This window comes from Bos mutus, chromosome 6, assembly GCF_027580195.1.
Source record: "Bos mutus isolate GX-2022 chromosome 6, NWIPB_WYAK_1.1, whole genome shotgun sequence".
Classification (NCBI taxonomy): domain Eukaryota; kingdom Metazoa; phylum Chordata; class Mammalia; order Artiodactyla; family Bovidae; genus Bos; species Bos mutus.
In genome coordinates, this window is record NC_091622.1 from 101,320,160 (window position 1) to 101,341,901 (window position 21,742).

General features: G+C 37.7%; 1 protein-coding gene across 11 annotated transcripts in view; it reads left to right on the plus strand.

Moving 5' to 3' along the window:
• The window catches only part of PTPN13 (protein tyrosine phosphatase non-receptor type 13), a 221,429-nt gene that overhangs the window by 117,474 nt on the left and 82,213 nt on the right, over nucleotides 1-21,742 (plus strand). For all 11 annotated transcript variants that reach the window (XM_070372644.1, XM_070372650.1, XM_070372648.1 and 8 more), the window contains 8 exons: nucleotides 931-1,026; nucleotides 2,270-2,363; nucleotides 9,667-9,886; nucleotides 13,498-13,572; nucleotides 13,691-13,865; nucleotides 19,284-19,437; nucleotides 19,701-19,839; nucleotides 20,590-20,742. In XM_070372644.1, the coding sequence (XP_070228745.1) occupies nucleotides 931-1,026; nucleotides 2,270-2,363; nucleotides 9,667-9,886; nucleotides 13,498-13,572; nucleotides 13,691-13,865; nucleotides 19,284-19,437; nucleotides 19,701-19,839; nucleotides 20,590-20,742 (1,106 nt within the window). The remainder of the gene's footprint in view (nucleotides 1-930; nucleotides 1,027-2,269; nucleotides 2,364-9,666; nucleotides 9,887-13,497; nucleotides 13,573-13,690; nucleotides 13,866-19,283; nucleotides 19,438-19,700; nucleotides 19,840-20,589; nucleotides 20,743-21,742) is intronic.

The window sequence follows — 21,742 nt, forward strand, 5'->3', positions numbered from 1 at the left end:
GACTTATCATGGAATTATCATCTATGCTAGTGATCACAGAAGTGTGAAGATGAGGGGCTGAGGCAGAGACATTGAGAAGGTAGCATTTAGATTTCAGTAGAGTGCTTCCCTCCTCGTACAGAGCATACACCGCACAACCCTGCACGGACCCCCAGCCACTCCCAGTGCTTACTGATCTCATTCTGGTGGAACTAAATGTCCCATCTTGAGTATTTTGTATTTCTACATTAAAAAAAAACAAAAAACAAAAAACTTGTATTGGTGTATAGCCAATTAACAATGGTGATTAACAGTATTGTGATAGTTTCAGGCAGACAGCAAAGGGACTCAGCCATACATTTATATGTATCCATTCTCCCCCAGTCTGTCTTCCCATCCAGGCTACCACATACCATTGAGCAGAATTCCTTGTGCTACACAGTACATCCTTGTTGGTTACCCATTTTAAATATAGCAGTGTTGTACTTCTGCATTTTAAATTATTTGAGCTTGGGGCTGGGTGTCTGGATTTTTCTATCCCTAATAGCACCTGAAACAGAATGATGTTTATATAGCATCTGCTCTGTTCTGAGAGCTTTGCATATGAGTTCGGTTAATGCTACAATAACCTTAGGAGATGTGCATTTCCCTTATACCCTCTTTTCAATTGAAGAAGAGTCACAGGAAAGTTAAATACCGTCCCCATATCATGCACTTGGTGAGTAGTAGACCTGAGATTCAAACCCAGGCAATATGGTTTCAGAGTCCAGGACCCTAACCAGGATGCCAAACCACCTCAAAATTGTAGTCACATTTTTAAATGACTATCCAGTGATTAGTAAATTTAAAGCAATAGATGTTCTGGTCTCACAAGAATAAATGTAGTGCTTTATATGATTGTGGAACAGCTAATGAGATTGCTTTCTAATGTTTTTGTTTTAATCCTTTCAGAACCAGTTCAAAGATACAAAACTTACCACAGTGATCTCTTTAGTACATCCAGTGAAAGTCCATCTATTATTTCCTCTGAATCGGATTTCAGGCAAGGTAAGAAGCATCTGAACAAGCAAAACATTCATAAGAAACCATGATTGTGCTGTTTGGCACCCTACTCCAGTACTCTTGCCTGGGAAATCCCAGGGATGGCGGAGCCTGGTAGGCTGCAGTCCGTGGGGTCTCAAAGAGTCGGACACGACTGAGCGACTTCACTTTCACTTTACACTTTCACGCACTGGAGAAGGAAATGGCAACCCACTCTAGTACTCTTGCCTGTAGAATTCCAGGGATGGGATCCTGGTGGGCTGCCTTCTATGGGGTCACACAGAGTCGGACACGACTGAAGCAACTTAGTAGCAGTATACCAGATACCTAGAATAGTCAAATTAATACTGTCAGAAAGTTCTTTCGTAGATGCCAGGGCGGGGAATGGGGAGTAAGTGCTTGATGGGGACAGAGTTTCAGTTTAGGAAGGTGAAAAATTTGGGCGATGTATGATGGTGAGTGTTGCAAAACAATGTGAATGTACTTAGTGCCACTCAGCTGTACAGTTAAATATGGTTAAGAATAGTACGTTTTATATTACGTCTTTTACCACAATTGAAAAAAAAACATTTAAAAAAGAAGCTGTGATTTTTGTTCTTTCAGTAGTGTTGAGATATAAGGTGTAAAAAGAATAATTCTATATAAAAATTTTTAATTACAAAAAGCTTCCAATTACTCATTTTAACACTGTTATAGGTACGTAAGGGCTTCCCTCATAGCTCAGTTAGTAAAGAGTTGGCCTGCAGTGCAGGAGATCTGGGTTCAATTCCTGGATCAGGAAGATCCCCCGGAGAAGGAAATGGCAACCCACTCCAGTATTCTTGCCCGGAGAATCCCTTGGACAGAAGAGCCTGGCAGGCTATAGTCCATGGGGTCGCAGGAGCCAGACATGATTTAGTAACTAAAACCACCATAGGAACTTAATAGCAGTTTCATCAAACAGCAGTATAGTCATTTTCAAATGCTAAGTCGCTTCGGTCGTGTCCGACTCTGTGTGACCCCATGGCCTGCAGCCTACCAGGCTTCTCCATCCATGGGATTCTCCAGGCAAGAATATGAGAGAACATAATTCATTGTTTTCAAAAATAAAATGACTGCCACTGAAGAGTTTAATGACATTATATCATTAATTTGATTATGTGAATATGATTTGTAAAAATTATCTTATGTGTCTTCTGAGCACTTATGTTTTAAATAAGATTATTTCATATTTTTATGATTTGTGCTATTCCTTTTCATTCACAATTAGTGAGAAAAAGTGAAACTTCAAAGAGATTTGAATCCAACAGTGGTCTCCCAGGCGTAGATGAAACACCAAGTCAAGGCCAGTCACAGAGACCAAGGTATGTAATATGAAAAAATGGTAATATATTTCCAGTTGCATGTGGTTTTTTTCTTCATTAGAATCAAGGAGAATATTTTTTTAATTATTCTCTTCCCTCTGTTTTCTCCATTCTCTTTTTCTTCTCTCCTCTTTAAGTTCTTGCAAATTCAATTATATAAAAGATGTTACAATTGTTTGAGTTATTGGAATCTTTTAAAATTAGAATTGGCCCTGATTATTTTAGTTTGTGCTTGATTTTTTTTAATTGCCAATATGAATATAAAATAACTAACAGTATGGATGTTCTAAAGGTATAGCATTAAACATCTATGAGAAGATATAAACTTTGATTTCTAAAAGAATAATGCTTTTTTCAAAAGGTTACATGGGCTCAACAAGTAGGCTTTCAGTACTATTTAATGAATAATTAGTAGATTACTACTAAGTAACCTATCATGTGAAATCTGTTATATAAAAAGTTAAGTTTTCACTACATCTTCCTGAATTAAAAGAAGCTATCTTGTACTTAAACTTTTTTTTAAGCCCAGTTTGGACTGTTTAGAGTTCATTTTCATACTGAGACACTCAGCATACTTATAAGATTAACCCTAGCAGTTATTCTTGTGGTATTATAACTGTGGGTTGATTTACTTTGAAGTGAAATGTGTCAACTCAGTACTGAATATATTAATGTGTGTCTTCTTCATGTGTGCACAGATCCCTTACATGAACAGAAGCATATTGTTAAAGTTAAGCATTAATTTGAAATTCATAGTGTAATATTAGAGAATCAGAAGTTGCTTCAGAATTTACTACCAAACGATAGTAATACTTTTAAATTTGATATCTCAGTTCATTTGATTTAGGTACCATTATATACAAAAGTATCATTTGGAAATTAACAAAAACCTGCCCCTTAGCTGATTAATTCTGGCAGGCAAATGTTTCATACCCATAAACTGTTAATAGTCTAGGTAACCCTACCCATGTGATTAAAGCAGACAGTTTATCCAGGGTTAACACTCCAAGTAATTACATACATTGCACTAAAATTATTCTGTAATATTTCAGTTTTTATGAAATTTATGTCTTTTTCTCGTGTTCCTTTTTAAAATGTCCGTGATACTTTCTATGAGGAAAGTTCTAATCAGTGTTCATTTGCCTAAAGTGATATAATCTTCACATAATAGCACTGTATATTACTATAACCCCATTGTGGGAATAGTAATTGCAATGAGCCTATTTTGGTAATTTTGACCAAAGAGATTAGAGACAAAGATAGATCTATGCTTGATAGTAGATAGTTTTATTAAAGAAGCAAAACTGTTTGGAGATGACCAGCAATAAGAAGCAAATGTTGAATTGCACTAAGGTCTGTGTTGAATTGAGGAAGTCACCCCTCTCTATATCTGTAATTTAGAGAAAGCTTACAGTTAATATGATGCCTTTTTAGCTTAATCAAAAGAAGGAATAGAGAGCGATGGAAGAATTGTTGGAATTATATGTTAAAATTGATTGATTTTATAGTCAGTTTGCTAGTTATTTAGAAAACATATTCCTCCAAACAAAGTTAAATCATTTTGTGAGACTTACTTCAGTTTTCTTGAGACGGTAACTTAAAAGCATAGGGATTATAAGAGAATCTTAGTTTTGACTGTTTCCAGGTTTTTTTTAGGAAACAATAACATTAAAGTGTTAGCTCATCAGATCATAATTTAGTGATAAGCTGCTTTTATTTCACACTTTAAGATGTTAAAAAACACAACTTGATGTTCATAGCATCTGCATTAGATATAGGTGAAACAGAAATATTTCTTTCAAGGAGAAGTTGACTGTTATTGTTGTTTAGTTGCTAACTTGTGTCCAACTCTTTGAGACCCCACGGACTTAAGCACACCAGGCTTCCTTGTCCTTCACTGTCTCCCAGAGTTCACTTGAACTCATGTCCATACAGTCGGTGATGCCATCCAGCCATCTCATCCTCAGCTGCCCCCTTCTCCTCCTGTCCTCAGTCTTTCTTAGCATCGGGGTCTTTTCCACTGAGTTGGCTCTTCACATCAACATGCAGCTTCCAGTGAATATTCAGGGTTGATTTCCTTTAGGATCGAATGATTTGATCTCCTTGAAGTCCAAGGGACTCTCAAGGGTCCACGGTTCAAAAGCATCAATTTTTTGGCACTTGGCCTTCTTTATGATCCAACTGTCACATGACTACTGGAAAAACATAGCTTTGACTTTGTTGGCAAAGTGATGTCTCTGCTTTTTAATATGCTGTCTAGGTTTGTCATAGCTTTTCTTCTAAGGAGCAAGCGTCTTTTAATTCCATGGCTGCAGTCACCATCCACAGTGATTTTGGAGCCCAAGAAAATAAAATCTGTCACTGTTCCACTTTTCCCCTGTTTGCCATGAAGTAATGGGATAGGATGCCATGATCTTAGTTTTTGAATGTTGAATTTTAAGGCAACTTTTTCACTCTCCTCTTTCACCCTCATCAAGAGGCTCTTTAGTTCCTCTTTGCTTTCTGCCATTGGAGTGATATCATCTGCATATCTGAGGTTGTTGATATTGCTCCCAACCATCTTGATGATGTTTCCATCTGTCCAAGGAAAAACACATTAACTGAGGTATTGTCTAAATTTCTTATTCAAGTGCAGAGTTTTCTGTATGTGTACAAAGTCTTCTGAAAATATCTTTAACATGTCAGTACATAATCAGGAGGTTCTGTTTGTTCTTTAGGTCACGTATTTGTGAGATCTATAAATAGTTCTCTATTTAGATATGTTACATAATTCTTTATAAAAATTTCCATTCCTTTATCTAGAATGAAATGGAAAAAGAGATCCACACAGTGCTATTGATTTATATCATAGTGGGTGGGAGGAGATTAACAGGAAGTTATGAGTCAGATCCATCAAACTAAGTAATTTTGGATTTTGAACTATCAAAAGTGTCTTTCAGTGACCAAAAAAAGACATTCAAAGCTATTTTCCGAAGAGCATCTCTAAATTTTTTTTCTGTGTTAACTTTTGAAGTACAGTTTTACATAGTACAATTCCTACTGCTTCTATGCGTATCTTTAATGATGTAACCTTTTTTTGTCTTGAAAGAACTTGTTTATCCGTTCCTAAATCATCTAGGTTTTGTGAGTTTCTTGTTTGTTTGCATGTGTTTTGTCTATATTTTGTTTGTTTTTGTTTTGCCTCTCAAACGTTGCAATCAGATACTGTGATGGGACACAAAATGATGATCAGTGACTTTTGTTATCTGTTTGTTGCTCTGGTAGAAAAGAATTTGAACAAGAAGGCTAATATATTTGATGAAAATGACAGGTGTGGGTTAAAATGTATAGATTCAAAGTTTTATCGTTTTCCTTGACCCCCGTTAAGTGAGAGCGAGCCATAAAATCATGTTCAATCACTGGCTCAATAGTGTCTTCCCTGGTGACTCAGAGGTTAAAGCGTCTGCTTCCAATGCGCGAGACCCGGCTTTGATCCCTGGATCGGGAAGATCCCCTGGAGAAGGAAATGGCAACCCACTCCAGTATTCTTGTCTGGAGAATCCCATGGATGGAGGAGCCTGGTAGGCTGCGGTCCACAGGGTCGCAAAGAGTCGGACACAATTGAGCGACTTCACTCACTTGCTCACTCACCTTGTAGAGGGTACTTCTATGTACGGGAAATGAGATCATGAACAAGACCAAAAAATTCCCTCTAGAGATGTGATAGGGCTGAGAGATATTCGGTAAACCACTAAAAAAAAAGTAAGTAATGCACCATCAAAATGTGATGGTACTTGGAAGAAAAATAAACCACGCTAAAGAGATAGAGACTGCAAGGGTATGATGTCCAAGTTCGAGTTCACTTAGGTAGGCTGGTCAGAGGAGGCATCTCCTAAGGGTTAGGGTTAGGATTAAGATTAACTATTTTGAGTATAATGGGAATCCATTGGATGGTTGAGACATAGAGAGCTATGATCATATTTACATTTTAATGGGATTACTCTGATCTGTTCTGTGAAAAACAGATTACAGAAGTAAAAGACTGGTTTGGAGGTGATTACAGTGCTCCATTTGAGATGCATACAGCACAGACTAGTTTGTTAGTAATAGAGAAGAGTTGGAAATAGATTTCTTCAATGTTATGCCCTTAAGGATTTGCTGCTCATTCAGATGTTGGATTTGTAAGGAATGAAGAATGACTCCAGATTGTGTCCTAAGCAACTAGTGAATGATTGAGAGAAGGTTGCACATAAGTAACAAGTATCAAGAGTTTGGTTTTAGACATCTTAGGCTAAAGATGCATATACACATCCAAGTCGAACACTCACCTGAGCAGGTAAGTAGAATCAGAATTCAAGGGAGAGCCTGGAGTTATGGAAATATAAGGTAATTGAGGCCATGTGACTACATGAGATCAGATAAGTGTGACCTGTATATGGAGACTAGAAAAATCTGGAGGTCTGAGCACTATTGTGGTCGAAAGTTGTTGTTGTTCAGTCGCTAAGTTGTGTCTGATTCTTTGTGACCCCATGGACTGTAGCACACCAGGCTTCTTTGTTCTTTACCATCTCCCAGAGTTTGCTCAAACTCATGTCCATTGAGTCAGTGATGCCATCCAACCATCTCATCCTCTGTTGCCCCCTTCTCCTCGTGCTCTCAGTCTTGCCCAGCATCAGGGTCTTTTCCATTGAGTCAGCTGTTCAGATCAGGTGGCCAATGTTTTGAAGCTTCAGCTTCAACACCCGTCCTTACAATGAATACTCAGGGTTGATTTCTTTTAGGATTGACTGGTTTGATCTTCTTGGTAAGGAACTCTAAAGATTCTTCTCCAGCAATGCAATTTGAAAGCATCAATTCTTCGGCGCTCCGTCTAACATTAAGAAATTAGAAATGAAGGAAGATCCAGAAAAAAAGACTAAGGAGGAGCCAGTGAATATTTATTTTTGGCTGTGCTGAGTCTTCGTGGCTGTGCATGCTTCTCTCTAGTTGCAGCAGTGGTTGGAGGGGAGGCGGCTGCTCTCTAGTGGTGGTACACAGGCTTCTCATTGCAGTGGCTTCTCTTGTTGCACAGCACAGGCTCTTGGGTGCTTGGGTTTCAGTAGTTGTGGCTCATGAGATTAGGGGCCCCATAGTATGTGAGATCTTCCTGCATCAGGAATCGAACCCATGTCTCCTGCACTGGCAGGAGGATTCTTAACCACTGAGCCAGCAGGGAAGCCCCAGAAGTCAGATGTTTAATGACTGAATAACTATGCTATAAGGTGCTTGGAGGTCAAGTAAGATGCAAACTAAGAATTATCCTTTGTCTTTGATTACACTGAAGGCAGTCTTTTCTGTGACTGGTTTTGGGAACTGTTAAGGACTCAAACTATGGGTCTGAGTCCAAGAAGAAGTGGAAGATGAAGTGGAGATAAAATTTAAAAGACAGTTTTGAAGAAACTTACTCTAAAAGACAGCAGAAAAATGAAATAGAATCTAAAAGGGGATATGGAACCAAAGAAAAGTTTTTTTGTTCTAAGTAGAAAATGGTACAGCATGTTTGTATGACATGAATAACCTAGTGGACAAGGTGGATGATGCGTGTGAGAGGGTAACTGCAGGAGCGAAGTCTCTGGATAGGGAAGAGGGTTGGAACCCCATGTACAATAGAGGCTTGAGGCCTATGTAAGTGTGCAGGAGATCTATCCATTGTACCAGAAAAGATCAGAACATCGATCTGGAAAGTCTGGTGGTAGAAGGATAAGGAAGTTGTTTCCTGTTTGCTTCTTATTTCACCAAAAAAATTGAAGAGAAATCATCAGTTGAGAGAGAATGAGGGAGGAAGTTTTGAAAGAACTTTGATAAAAAAAGAAAAGGAAAAAAATATGAAATAGTTCTCTAAGAAAATGAATCACCATGAAGCACTGAGAACCCAGTGAGATCAGTCAGCATGGTTCTGCAGTTTCGTGAGAGTTCAGGTCGTATGCCAAGAAATGATTTTCATGATGGGCTGTACAACTCAAGCAATGTGAGGGCTAGAGGGGGTTAATAGAATTGATGTATAACTGGTATAGAAAATTTAACATCTTATGGAAAAACTCTAACTTTTTGGCCTATCCAGTACTAACTGGTTTTATGACATAAGTGGAATGACATCTATCAGATGAATCACTGAAGACTGTGTTGTACCCCGAACCATAATACTTGTAATACCAATACATGATAAAGCAGTGTGGTCTAGAAGATAAACATTTCTAATTTCAGATCATAAAGTAATCCATTAGTTAACATGACATTAAAAGTGTAAACACTCTAAGTCAAGATTTCTAAAGCATTAATATATCACATTTATGGGAAGTAAAAAATTTTTTAAAGTGTAAGTTTTAACAGAGAGGAAGTGGTCCAATCGGTGAACTAAAATTCCTGATAGAGTCAATGAATGGTTTGATGGAGGGTGTTAGAAGAAGTGAGCTAGAAAAAAACAAGGAGATTAGATGGAGAGGGTTTTGGAAGATAGAAATAGGACATTCTAGAGGCTGCACAGTTATTGTTATAGCCAACATGACTTGCCATGGGAGTAGAATTCTGGCTGAGATGGAGGAAGCCAGGGTGTTGTAAGACTCCCCAATCTCTGTTAACACCACCATGAGTGATGATAGCAGTGGTGTTAGAGAAGACCACTGCGTCAGGCACTTAAGTCTGTAATGCATAAAGAAGAGTTGGCCAACAGAATGAAATCTAGAGCAAAGCAGATCAGTGAATGGTTTGATTTCATAGCTCATATTTCAAGGAAAGGGAAGAGACCTGGGTTTGATGCCTGAGTTGGGAAGATCCACTGGAGAAGGAAATGGCAGCCCACTCCAGTATTCTTGCCTGGGAAATCCCATAGACAGAAGAGCCTGGCAGGCTACAGTCAGAGTCAGATGCGACTGAGCACCTAACACTTTCAATTCAAGGAAGCTGGAGGCTCTTGGAGGAGGAGTCAGTAATGATCTGAAAGCTGAAATAAAAGTCCAAGGAAATCTCTGTCTCATGTCCAAGCCCACTGGTGCAGGATTATGAGGATAAAACAGCCCCAATCTGAGAGAACCACAGCGGGAACAGTTTCAGATGTTGAGCTATTTCAGAGAAGAGGTAGAGGATATATATCTACCCACTGAAAATGAGACATCACAGTATATTAAAACATTAAAAATAGGACTGAGGAGTTACTTCAAAGGTTCTTTTGAAATGAAAAAATAAAATTTGTCTAAGTTCTTGATACCTTGCTTAACATGATATTTTTTTCTTGATTAGACTTAATATGTTTTTTTCTCAATCCACTTTTCGCTTTTCTATATGGCAGACAATATGAAACACCTCTTGAAGGCAACTTAATTAATCAAGAGATCATGCTAAAACGGCAAGAAGAAGAAATGATGCAGCTGCAAGCCAGAATGGCCCTTAGACAGTCTCGATTGAGCCTGTATCCAGGGGACACCATCAAAGCTTCCATGCTTGATATCACCAGGGATCCCTTAAGAGAAATAGCTCTAGAAACAGCCATGACCCAAAGGAAACTAAGAGTAAGTTGATTCTCAGTAAGTTGTAACTGCATCTAAACTTGGTCTCATAGGGAAATGTTATGCAAAGTACTTTAAAAAATTGTATAATTCTGAATCTCATATTTAAGTTTCCTTTGATGTTAAATATCTTGTTGGTTGACATTAAAATATTTAGCTCTTTTCATGGTTTCATTTTTACAATAACATGAGATGGATTTACAATATCTTAACTGTATATTTTTAAAAGTATACTTGTGATCCTTAAGTCAACTGGCTTTATTCAGTATTGTGGTGGATTACCTTTTAATATTTATTATCCCACAAACCAAGAAGATCAGAGATAGAGAGTTCAAGGTTGGTTCAGAGGCTCAAGAATTCTATCAAGTACATTCCATCTTTCTGCTCTGCCATTCTCAGAATTTTGGCAGTAATTCTCTTTATAGTTAAAAGATGGCTGCATTAGCTCCAAGTATCATATCCTTGTATTAAAAGGTAAGAAAGAACAAATCTTGTTATCTGTGGGGGAGTTTTCTTTTATGTGTTTAGTTGGTTTATTTTCCTTTCATCATATATCCTCTGTGTTTTTAAAAACATAAGCTCAAAATGAACATAGTCTTTTCTCATATAAAATATCATGAACATTTTACAACTTTTATAATATTATTGTTAAGGGCTGTGAGGTACTCTATTATGTGAACTTACCATGTACCATAATTTATTTAATCATTTTCCAGATATTGGACATTTAAAATCCTTCTAATTTGTAGTTGCTATGAACATCCTGATAGCTAAACATTTGCAGATAGCTTCCTCCAAGTAGAATAGCCAAGTCAAAGGCAAACATCTTTTTAGACATTTTTATACCTTGTCAAATTGCACTTTAAAAATTTCAGTTTATGTTTCCTCTGATCATGCCTGTTTCACCATTTTCTTACTGACTCTCATTGTGTCATTCTTTTTTTTATCATCACCAATTTGATAGATGAGGCAATATCTCATTGTACTGTTGCTTTACGAATAATTCTTCAAAAGCAAAGTAAATAATAGTAAAAGTGATAAAATCTAAAGTGATTTTTTTTTTCTTTCTAGTCCTATGCTAAGAAAATATCTTATTCCGTTTTGGGTTTTGTTGCTTATTTCAAACAGTCTTCTTAAAAGCAAATTTATATACCCTGAAATTGACAGAATTCAAAATTTTCCTCCTAATTTTCTAAGAAGAAAAGTGTTGCATGGTGAAAATTACACTGAACTACAAATTAAGAGACTTGGATTCAATTTCTAATAATTTCATTTCTAATATGTCTTTATGCATATTTTTAAACCATTTTGTGTCTCACTGTGCCAATTTTTAAAATGTGGAATTAAGTTGTAATTTATAAGACAGATTCCGGTTTTAAAGTTATTAGATTTCAATAAAATATAACTCAATTTATTTTAAGCCAAAAGGAAGAAATTCCATAAGACTTCATCAATTTATCATTATAAATAATACATTTATCAAAATTAAGCAGTAGTCAGGATAGCATGGGTTTCCAATAATTAAAAGCACACATAAAGCAAAAGGGGCACACATATATACACATCTTTTCCTAAATCATAGTTTCAGAGAACTAATACAGAATTTTGTTAACATTAAAGAGTCATAAATGATATTCTGTACCTTTATAATATACCACTGTTACGTGTCATCTCACTAAAAACTTGTGTTTCCTTTTAGGCAATGCTGTCTGGCTATTTAAAAAAAAAAAAAAAGCATACTTTTTTCAACAGGCTACATCAGTGACTAAAGAATTTGAAGTGCTGATCATTGAAGAACCACATAGTATTTTTTCTTAAAAAAAAATAAGAAAAAGAAAAAAATGAACAGGAAGGGAAAATTCCCCAGCGGTCCAGTGATTGGGATTCCACACTTCAACTGCAGAGTGTGGCCAAATAAATAAAGGAGGAAGGATACATTTTTGAGTCTGAATAAAGAGTTCTAGTGCTCAGAGGACCGATTTCACAATTGAATTAATATTCTTTTCTAAAACATAACTTTTTATTTTTTCTAGATTATTTTTGGTGTTCATACTCAGTTTCTTTAGTTGATTTGTATCAGATTCTGTCTTTAACATGGCAAACCATTGTCATTTCTTCTACTCTGTTTCTGTTCCCATTTAAAATGTGTCCTGCTGGTTCACTGAAAATTAACAAATGCTTAATGTTAAACTTTTACCTAAGTGGTATGGGTCACATGTTTGACACTCCATTGATTGGATAGAATTCCCACATCAAGTAACCAAATGAACTGTACAGAGAAGATGCAAAGAAGAAACCAACAAAAATAAATCTCCATATATTTATGGAGTGCACAAGAGTGCACACACACACAAACACACAGACCACCTGCCTTAGGCCTCAAGATTAGCCCTGTGTTCATTCTACTTTTCTTCCCCTTTGGATGTCATGTTTCAGTCTATTCTGAATCCTACTCCCCCATTGAAGTCTAACTGTTTTAAGTTATCTTTTCAAACAATTCTTCTCTCTAGGCAGAAACCCCTGGATGTACAAGACAGAAAGGGAAAGAGTAGATTGAAAAGCAGTAAATGCAGAGTGTGGACTCTACTTCTCCTAGCTCCCGAGATATTATTTTCGTAGTAGAGGCAGCAGTGCAGAGCAGAGACCGTGACCCCTATAATAACCCTGCATGCATGCTAAGTCACTCAGTCATGTCCAATTCTTTTGCGACCTGTGGACTGTAGCCCACCAGTATCCTCTGTCCATGGGGTTTCCCAGGCAAGAATACTGGAGTGGGTTGCCAGTTCCTTCTCCAGGGATAATATCCCTAATTGCCACTAATTAGAGTACAGGGTTGTGAGAACTTGGTTACAGGTGAATGTGTCTTTTGTAGTCACAAAGCAGATGTGGGCCACTAGAAGACTTGTTTTAGGACAAATTGAATATCACTCTCTGAAATAATAAGATTCTATTCAATTACTTTTCACATTAGCAATAGAAACCAAATCCTTATATGAACTTGATAACCCTATATTCAATAAATGAGACTGGTGGTTTTTTTGAGAGAGAGAGTTTGGGTCTACCTGGAGTCCAAAACATGAAAACCTTTATTTATGTAAAACAGTATAAAGCCAGGCTTTATATTTTACATCTCTGGTAGGATTTGAAGCTGATAAAATTAATAGTTACAGTGTAAGGCACATTTCAGCCTTATTCTTTTTTTTTTTTTTTTTTTTTGAAACTGACATATTTTTACCTTATAAACATGGCAGAGTATTCAGCATTGAAACAGAACAACAATGAAACTGGTTTTTAATTGCACTTCCAGTTTATACATTAAGTATTATATCTTTGAGCCTACCAAATTTCTGATTGTCTATTTTTGAAAAATGATTACAATTCTGCTGTACTTCTTTATCAAAAGTTATACATTTGTTTCAGATCTCTAGTTCTAATATGATGACCTTACATGTAGTTTGCTATTATTATTTGATTATTTATTATATTTTTATTTATTTTACTTATATTTTTAATTTATTATTATTTATTTATTATTATTATTACATTCTTTTCCTTTCAAGGGAAGAGCTAGAATAAGTGATAATAACTATTGATTCCTCTTCTACGATTCACAGAATTTCTTTGGTCCAGAGTTTGTGAAAATGACAATTGAACCATTTATATCTTTGGATTTGCCACGGTCTATCCTTGTAAGTAATAAAACCACTTTGTCACTCTGAGAAAATAACTTTGGTAATGATTTTTTAAGCAGTTAAAATTCTTATCATGGTTCCATTGGTAACTGCCATTCATTTTTTTCAATTGTAGACCAAGAAAGGGAAGAGTGAAGATAACCGAAGAAAAGTTAACATAATGCTTCTGAGTGGACAGAGACTGGAACTGACTTGTGATACCAAAACAATATGTAAAGATGTGTTTGATATGGTGGTGGCCCATATTGGCTTAGTGGAACATCATTTGTTTGCCTTAGCTACTCTCAAAGGTACCAAGACATTTTAAACTCAGGGTAGAGTGTGGAAACCTGGCATCAGTGACCTCCTATACCCGTTCTACCTAACCTTCTTCTGGGGAATATTGGTGGTGGTTTAGTCACTAAGTCATGTCCAACTGTCTGTGAGCCCATGGACCAGTAGCTCACCAGACTCCTCTGTCCATGGGATTTCCTAGGCAAGAATACTGAAGTGAGTTGCCATTTCCTTCTCCAGAGGATCTTCCTGACCCAGGGATTGAACTCAGGTCTCATGCATTGCACTCAGATTCTTTACCAACTGAGCCACCAGGGAAGCCCTTGGGAAAATTTAACTAAGTGGATATGTCAGCTTTGAGAAGTAGGAGTTAGGAGCTGTCTTTCTTTTCCTAACTCAGTGCATTGTCTTAATAGCTGTGTCTTTTTAGCATCTTCTGTACTCAGCCCTGAAGATTTGTCTCTGGCATTGTCTATATCAGTTCAGTTCGGTCGCTCAGTCATGTCCGACTCTTTGCGACCCCATGAATCACAGCACGCCAGGCCTCCCTGTCCATCACCAACTCCCGGAGTTCACTCAGACTCACGTCCATCGAGTCAGTGATGCCATCCAGCCATCTCATCCTCTGTCGTCCCCTTCTCCTCCTGTCCCCAATCCCTCCCAGCATCAGAGTCTTTTCCAGTGAGTCAACTCTTCGCATGAGGTGGCCAAAGTACTGGAGTTTCAGCTTTAGCATCATTCCTTCCAAAGAAATCCCAGGGCTGATCTTCAGAATGGACTGGTTGGATCTCCTTATAATATATTTTAATTGTTATATTTGGGGGATCATTATTTACCCATATATGTACTTTAGAAATCAGTATCCTCTAATATGAGTTTGAATATATAGCGAGACCCTATTTCTGAATCTCCATGTGAACTCCTTCAGCTTCAGTTCAGTTGCTCAGTCACGTCCAACTCTTTGCGACTCCATGAACCACGGCATCCAGACCTCACTGTCCATCACCAACTCCCAGAGTCTTCCCAAACTCATGTCCATCGAGTCGGTGATGCCATCCAACCATCTTATCCTCTGTCGTCCCCTTCTCCTCCTGCCCTCAATCTTTCCCAGCATCAGGGTCCTTTCAAATAAGTCAGCTCTTCACATCAGGTGGCCAAAGTATTGGAGTTTCAGCTTCAACATCAGTCCTTCCAATGAACACCCAGGACTGATTTCCTTTAAGGTAGACTCTTTGGATCTCCTTGCAGTCCAAGGGACTCTCAAGAGTCTTCTCCAACACCACAGTTCAAAAGCATCAATTCTTCGGCAGTCAGCTTTCTTTATAGTCCAACTCCCACATCCATTCATGACTACTGGAAAAACCATAGCCTTGACTAGACGGACCTTTGTTGGCAAAGTAATGTCTCTGCTTTTTAATATGCTATCGAGGTTGGTCATAACTTTGCTTCCAAGGAGTAGGTCTTTTAATTTCATGACCGCTGTCACCATCTGCAGTGATTTTGGAGCCCAAAAAATAAAGTCAGCCACTGTCTCCACTGTTTCCCCATCTATTTGCCATAAAGTGATGAGACTCGATGCCATGATCTTAGTTTTCTGAATGTTGAGCTTTAAGCCACCTTTTTCACTCTCTTCTTTCACTTTCATCAAGAGGCTCTTTAGTTCTTCACTTTCTGCCATAAGGGTGGTTTCATCTGCATATCTGAGGTTATTGATATTTCTCCCAGCAATCTTGATTCCAGCCTGTGCTTCCTCCAGCCCAGTTTCTCATGATGTACTCTGCATATAAATTAAATAAGCAGGGGAACAATATAAAGCCTCGAGGTACTCCTTTTCCTATTTGGAACCAGTCTGCTGTTTCATGTCCAGTTCTAACTGTTGCTTCCTGACCTGCATGCAGGTTTGTCAAGAGGCAGGTCAGGTGGTCTGGTATTCCCATCTCTTTCATAATTTTCCACAGTTTATTGTGATCCACACAGTCAAAGGCTTTAGCATAGTCAATAAAGCAGAAATAGATGTTTTTCTGGAACTCTCTTGCTATTTCCATGATCCAGCGGATGTTGGCAATTTGATCTCTGGTTCCTCTGCCTTTTCTAAAACCAGCTTGAACATCTGGAAGTTCACGGTTCACGGATTGCTGAAGCCTGGCTTGGAGTATTTTAAGCATTACTTAACTAGTGTGTGAGATGAGTGCGATTGTGCAGTATTTTGAGCATTCTTTGGCATTGCCTTTCTTTGGGATTGGAATGAAAACTGACCTTTTCCAGTCCTGTGGCCACTGCTGAGTTTTCCAAATTTGCTGGCATATTGAGTGCAGCACTTTCATAACATCATCTTTTAGGATTTGAAATAGCTCAACTGGAATTCCATCACCTCCACTAGCTTTGTTTGTAGTGATGCTTCCTAAGGCCCACTTGACTTCACATTCCAGGATGTCTGCCTCTAGGTGAGTGATTACACCATCGTGATTATCTGGGTCATGAAGATCTTTTTTGTATAGTTCTTCTGTGTATTCTTTCCACTCTTCTTAACATCTTCTGCTTCTGTTAGGTCCCTACCATTTCTGTCCTTTATTGAGCCCATTTTTGCATGAAGTGTTATTGTTCAATTGCTCAGTTGTGTCTGACTATGAGACCCCATGGACTGTAGCCCACCAGCCTCCTCTGTTCATGGGATTTCCCAGGCAAGAAACTGAAGTGGAGGAAGGCTTTCTTATCTCTCCTTGCTATTCTTTGGAACTCTGCATTCAGATGGGAATATCTTTCCTTTTCTCCTTTGCTTTTCACTTCTGTTCTTTTTACAGCTATTTGTAAGGCCTTCTCAGACAGCCATTTTGCTTTTTTGCATTTCTTTTTCTTAGGGATGGTCTTGATTCCTGTCCCCTGTACAATGTCACGAACCTCCATCCATAGTTCATCAGGCACTCTGTTTATCAGATCTAATCCCTTAAATCTATTTCTCACTTCCACTGTATCATATAAGGCATTTGATTTAGGGCATACATGAATGGTCTAGTGGTTTTCTCCACTTTCTTCAATTTAAGTCTGAATTTGGCAATAAGGAGTTCATGATCCGAGCCACAGTCAGCTCCCGGTCTTGTTTTTGCTGACTGTATAGAGCTTCTCCATCTTTGGCTGCAAAGAATATAATCAATCTGATTGCGGTGTCGACCATCTGGTGATGTCCATGTGTAGAGTCTTCTCTTGTGTTGTTGGAAAAGGGTGTTTGCTATGACCAGTGCATTCTCTTGGCAGAACTCTATTAGCCTTTGCCCTGCTTCATTCCGTATTCCAAGGCCAAATTTGCCTATTTCTCCAGGTGTTTCTTGACTTCCTACTTTTGCATTCCAGTCCCCTATAATGAAAAGGACATCTTTTTTGGGTGTTAGCTCTAGAAGGTCTTGTAAGTCTTCATAGAACTGTTCAACTTCAGCTTCTTCAGCATTACTGGTCGAGGCATAGACTTGGATTACCATAGTATTGAATGGTTTGCCTTAAAAACAAACAGATCATTCTGTCGTTTTTGAGATTGCAGCCAAGTACTGCGTTTCGGACTCTTTTGTTGACCATGATGGCTACTCCCTTTCTTCTAAGGGATTCCTGCCCACAGTAGTAGATATAATGGTCATCTGAGTTAAATTCACCCATTCCAGTCCATCTTAGTTCACTGATTCCTAGAATGTTGATGTTTACTCTTGCCGTCTCCTGTTTGACCACTTCCAATTTGCCTTGATTCATGGACCTAACATTCCAGGTTCCTATGCAATATTGCTCTTTACAGCATCGAACCCTGCTTCCATCACCAGTCCCATTCATAAGAGGGTATGTTTTTGCTTTGGCTCCATACACATAATGCCTTTTATTTTTTTAACACAAATTTAAGTATTTGTTAGAAATAGAAATTTTATTCACAAAGACAGTATTAAAATTTTTTGTTATTATTACAGAATTTCAGACATGGAGAAACATTTTCAAGAATAGTCAAAAAAACTCCCCAGTACTCTTTATTTAGATTCCACCAGTGTTAATATATTATTACATTTGCTTTCTCACTGTTCTCACTCTTGCTCCCTGTGGAGACAGTGTCTTTCTTAAATGTTATCAGTTGATGACTGAAGCTAAGTCTTTTCACATTTTTTAAACATTACGTCTGCTAACCTTTGACATTCACAACCACTGTGGTCTCAGAACACAGATTTGGTAGAAGCTGATGCTGTTTATCAGTTAGAATTGCCATAGCATTAAGAAACCCTTTGGAATTGGGTTTTACTGAATATTTCTTTAATAAGTTACTATATTTGTAAATTGCTTTTCAATACTTCAGATTCCTGTTTACCTCAAAATAAAAAGCTTGACAACAAGGTACAATAAATTACAATTGCAGGATCAAATCACCCTGAACCCCTTCAAGATCAGGATAACACTGTCTTCTTCATACAAGAATTATCTTTCAACTTAGTTTATTGAATTCTTATTTCTTAAAAGCAAATAATTGATTTTGTAAAATAGTCCAATAAATATTCAGTTGGTGTGTACTGATTTCTCTCACTTTACTGATTATAGTGTTAGACTAATCATGTAATCAGTGCCCACTCACTCAGTTGAGTCCAACTTTCTGCAGCTCCGTGGACTATTAACCGCCAGGCTCCTCTGTCCCTGGAGTTTTCCGGGCAAGAATAGTGGAGTGGGTTGCCATTTCCTACTCCAGGGAATCTTCCCCACCCAGGGTTCGAATCCACATCTCTTGCATCTCCTGCATTGGCAGGCAGATTCTTTACTACTAGGGCCACCTGGAAAGCGCATAAACATGTAATACTATCTATATAAAAATATTCAATTAGTCAAATTTTTATTTAAATTGTACCTAATTTCTTAAACATTCTGGATAAGTCAGATTTTACTGACTAATCTTTTATTTGGAGAGAGTCAAACTAAATGATATGATAGCTAAAGATAAAATGATGGTTATTGTTCCTCCTCTGTTTCAATGGTAGTTCAAGTATAACAGATCCTAGCTAACATTTATTGAATGCTTACCACTTGACACATGCTTTAAACTACCAAGTGTTTTATATCCGTTATGTCTTTTGATCTCTACAAAAACCCTAAAAAGCAGAAATTAGCACTATTCTGATTTTATAGACAAGAACACTGATGGCTGGATAGGTTACATAATTTACTCAGTATCTCACAGGTAGTAAATGATGTGGCCAGGAGTTAAATCCAAGTCTCTCTGTCTTCAGAGGCCTCGTTTATGAAAGACTGAGCCATATTGCCAGCCATCCGTATGCAGTGTATCAGAATTCCCTGCCACACTTCTTAACAATCCTGTTAATAGTGTGAAGCTGTTTTGTGCAAGTCTGACCACAAAATGAAGAAATTAAAAGATGACATGAAAGTATTTTTATTTTATCTGAGTATTTCTCATTCTGTTCTAGATAATGAGTATTTCTTTGTTGATTCTGATCTAAAATTAACCAAAGTGGCCCCAGAGGGATGGAAAGAAGAACCAAAGAAAAAGAGCAAAGCCTCCATTAACTTTACTTTGTTTTTCCGAATTAAATTTTTCATGGATGATGTTAGTCTGATACAGTGAGTACACAAGAGTTTCTCTGTTTCTCTTTTGGCCCCTGGTCTTTTGAATCTTGAGTTTACTGATACTGAATTATTTGCTTCTGACCAATGATAAAGTCTTCTTTATCATAAAAGAAACATTTCTTTCCACATTGTTTATTCATTTCTCATGCTTAATCATAAGCCATGTTGGCAACTAAACTTATATGCCAATTTTAAAAAGTCACCCAGGCTTCAAGATCAATAGCCTGGATGTTTTGTGTGTGTGTTTATTTTCCCAGACACACTCTGACCTGTCATCAGTATTATCTTCAGCTGCGAAAAGACATCTTGGAGGAGAGGATACATTGTGATGATGAGACTTCTTTATTGCTAGCTTCCTTGGCTCTCCAAGCTGAGTATGGGGATTATCAACCGGAGGTATGATTTATTTTTTTCTGCGGGACAAGTATTTTGCATTATTGTTCTTATCCTCAGCATGGTTAAAGACTGAACCTGGTTGAGTGTTTACTGTTTAGATCCGGAGGTTTTTGAGGACAGTTCAGTGCCTCAGAATGACAAAGTTCCCCGTGTATATTGGTTATTTAAAATCACGTAGTGTGGGATTTTTTCTTTCTTTCTTTCCTTCCTTCTTTCTTTTTAAAATTATCCCTTTTCAGAGTTTTGGGATATCTAGCACTTACCTTCCTAGCTCCCTATTTCTAACTCACAGATACTAGACATAAGGGTTTCCAGCCAAATCTGAATCAAAGGGGTCTTCCACCTCGCCCATGGATCCTTGTGGCTGAGAACCTAGCCGAGCTCTCTCTATGGGAACACATGTTCAAGGTCAAGTGCACCTGAATATACACGGACCTGAGAGGAAGCAGGAAACTGGAAGAGACTGTGCCACTCAAGTAGCACCCTTCACAACAGTAGCCCTTAACTTCAGTGACATTTGGTTTACATTTGGTCTGAGATTATCAGTCTTTCCTCAAGCTTACCAATCAGTTCAATCTTTCTGTTCTGCCTCACTGAATAAAAGAAAAAGACTTAACTGTACTTTTTCTAAAACTCACTCCTCAGAGAGAAGAGTGAATAGGAATACCTGATCTGTTGGTTGAGGCAAGAACTTTAAGACTGGAGGAAGAGAGCAAACAGACTTTCTTACCAAACCACTCTCCTTTCTAGGTTCATGGTGTGTCATATTTTAGACTGGAACATTACTTGCCTCCAAGAGTGATGGAGAAACTTGATTTGTCCTATATTAAAGAAGAACTACCCAAATTGCACAATACCTACATGGGAGCTTCTGAAAAAGAGACAGAGTTAGAATTTTTAAAGGTAAGCCCACCAGATTACAAATGATAAACTGTATTTTTCCAAAGTAAACAAGAAATGTTGGAGGCCATATATCTAAAAACTCAGGTGCCAGTAACTGAGGCTGTGTGCTTCATCTCCTCTTATTTATTCCTGGCTATAAACCATAGTATTTTAATTCTCATTTTGTAAAAGAGGGAACTGAGGGTCAGAGAAGAGACATAGTGTTCCCAACGTCAGTGGCTGGAATGTGGATCACAACTGTGATTTAAACTCATGTCTATCTGAGTAGGGATTATATTCTTTTATCCTTTTTTATACTCTCAAAATCAAGATATATATTTTAATATATAGTGAAACTATGTGTAACTTTGTTATGTATTTTCCAAATCTCCTGTAAATGTGTTATCATACTTTCATAATTTAAAAAAAAAAAAAATTAATATATGTTGTGTAAAAAATAAACAATTTTGTGACTGAATAAGAGGGGCAAGTTCAAACTAATTCTAGAGTTGTTTTGCTTTTTTGAAAAAAAAAAAAAAAAGCTTAAGATTCAATTAAGTCTTCTAAAAAATAATCTTTCCATTAATGCCAACTAATTCATGCAGGGGACTGAGGGTTAGAAAAAGTGATTTATATCTTTAATTCTGCCACCAGCTACCTCTAAGACCTCAGATGCATGTGTGTGTGTTTGCTCAGTCACTTCAGTCGTGTCCAACTCTTTGCAACCCTATGGACTGTAGCCTGCCAGGTTTCTCTGCCCATGGGATTCTCCAGGCAAGAATACTGGAGTGGGCTGCCAAGCCCTCCTCCAGGGGATCTTCCTGACCCAGGGATGGAGCCATCATCTCCTGTATTGCAGGTAGATTCTTTTACCACTGAGCCACAGGGGGAATCAGATGTATAATAGTGCATTTATGATTAGAAAAGATAGTGCTTCCAATATGAATAACAAATATATGATAACATTCTATTGAGAAGAGAAACTTCAGAACGTTCTTGTCTTACTGCTCCCTAGGATGTA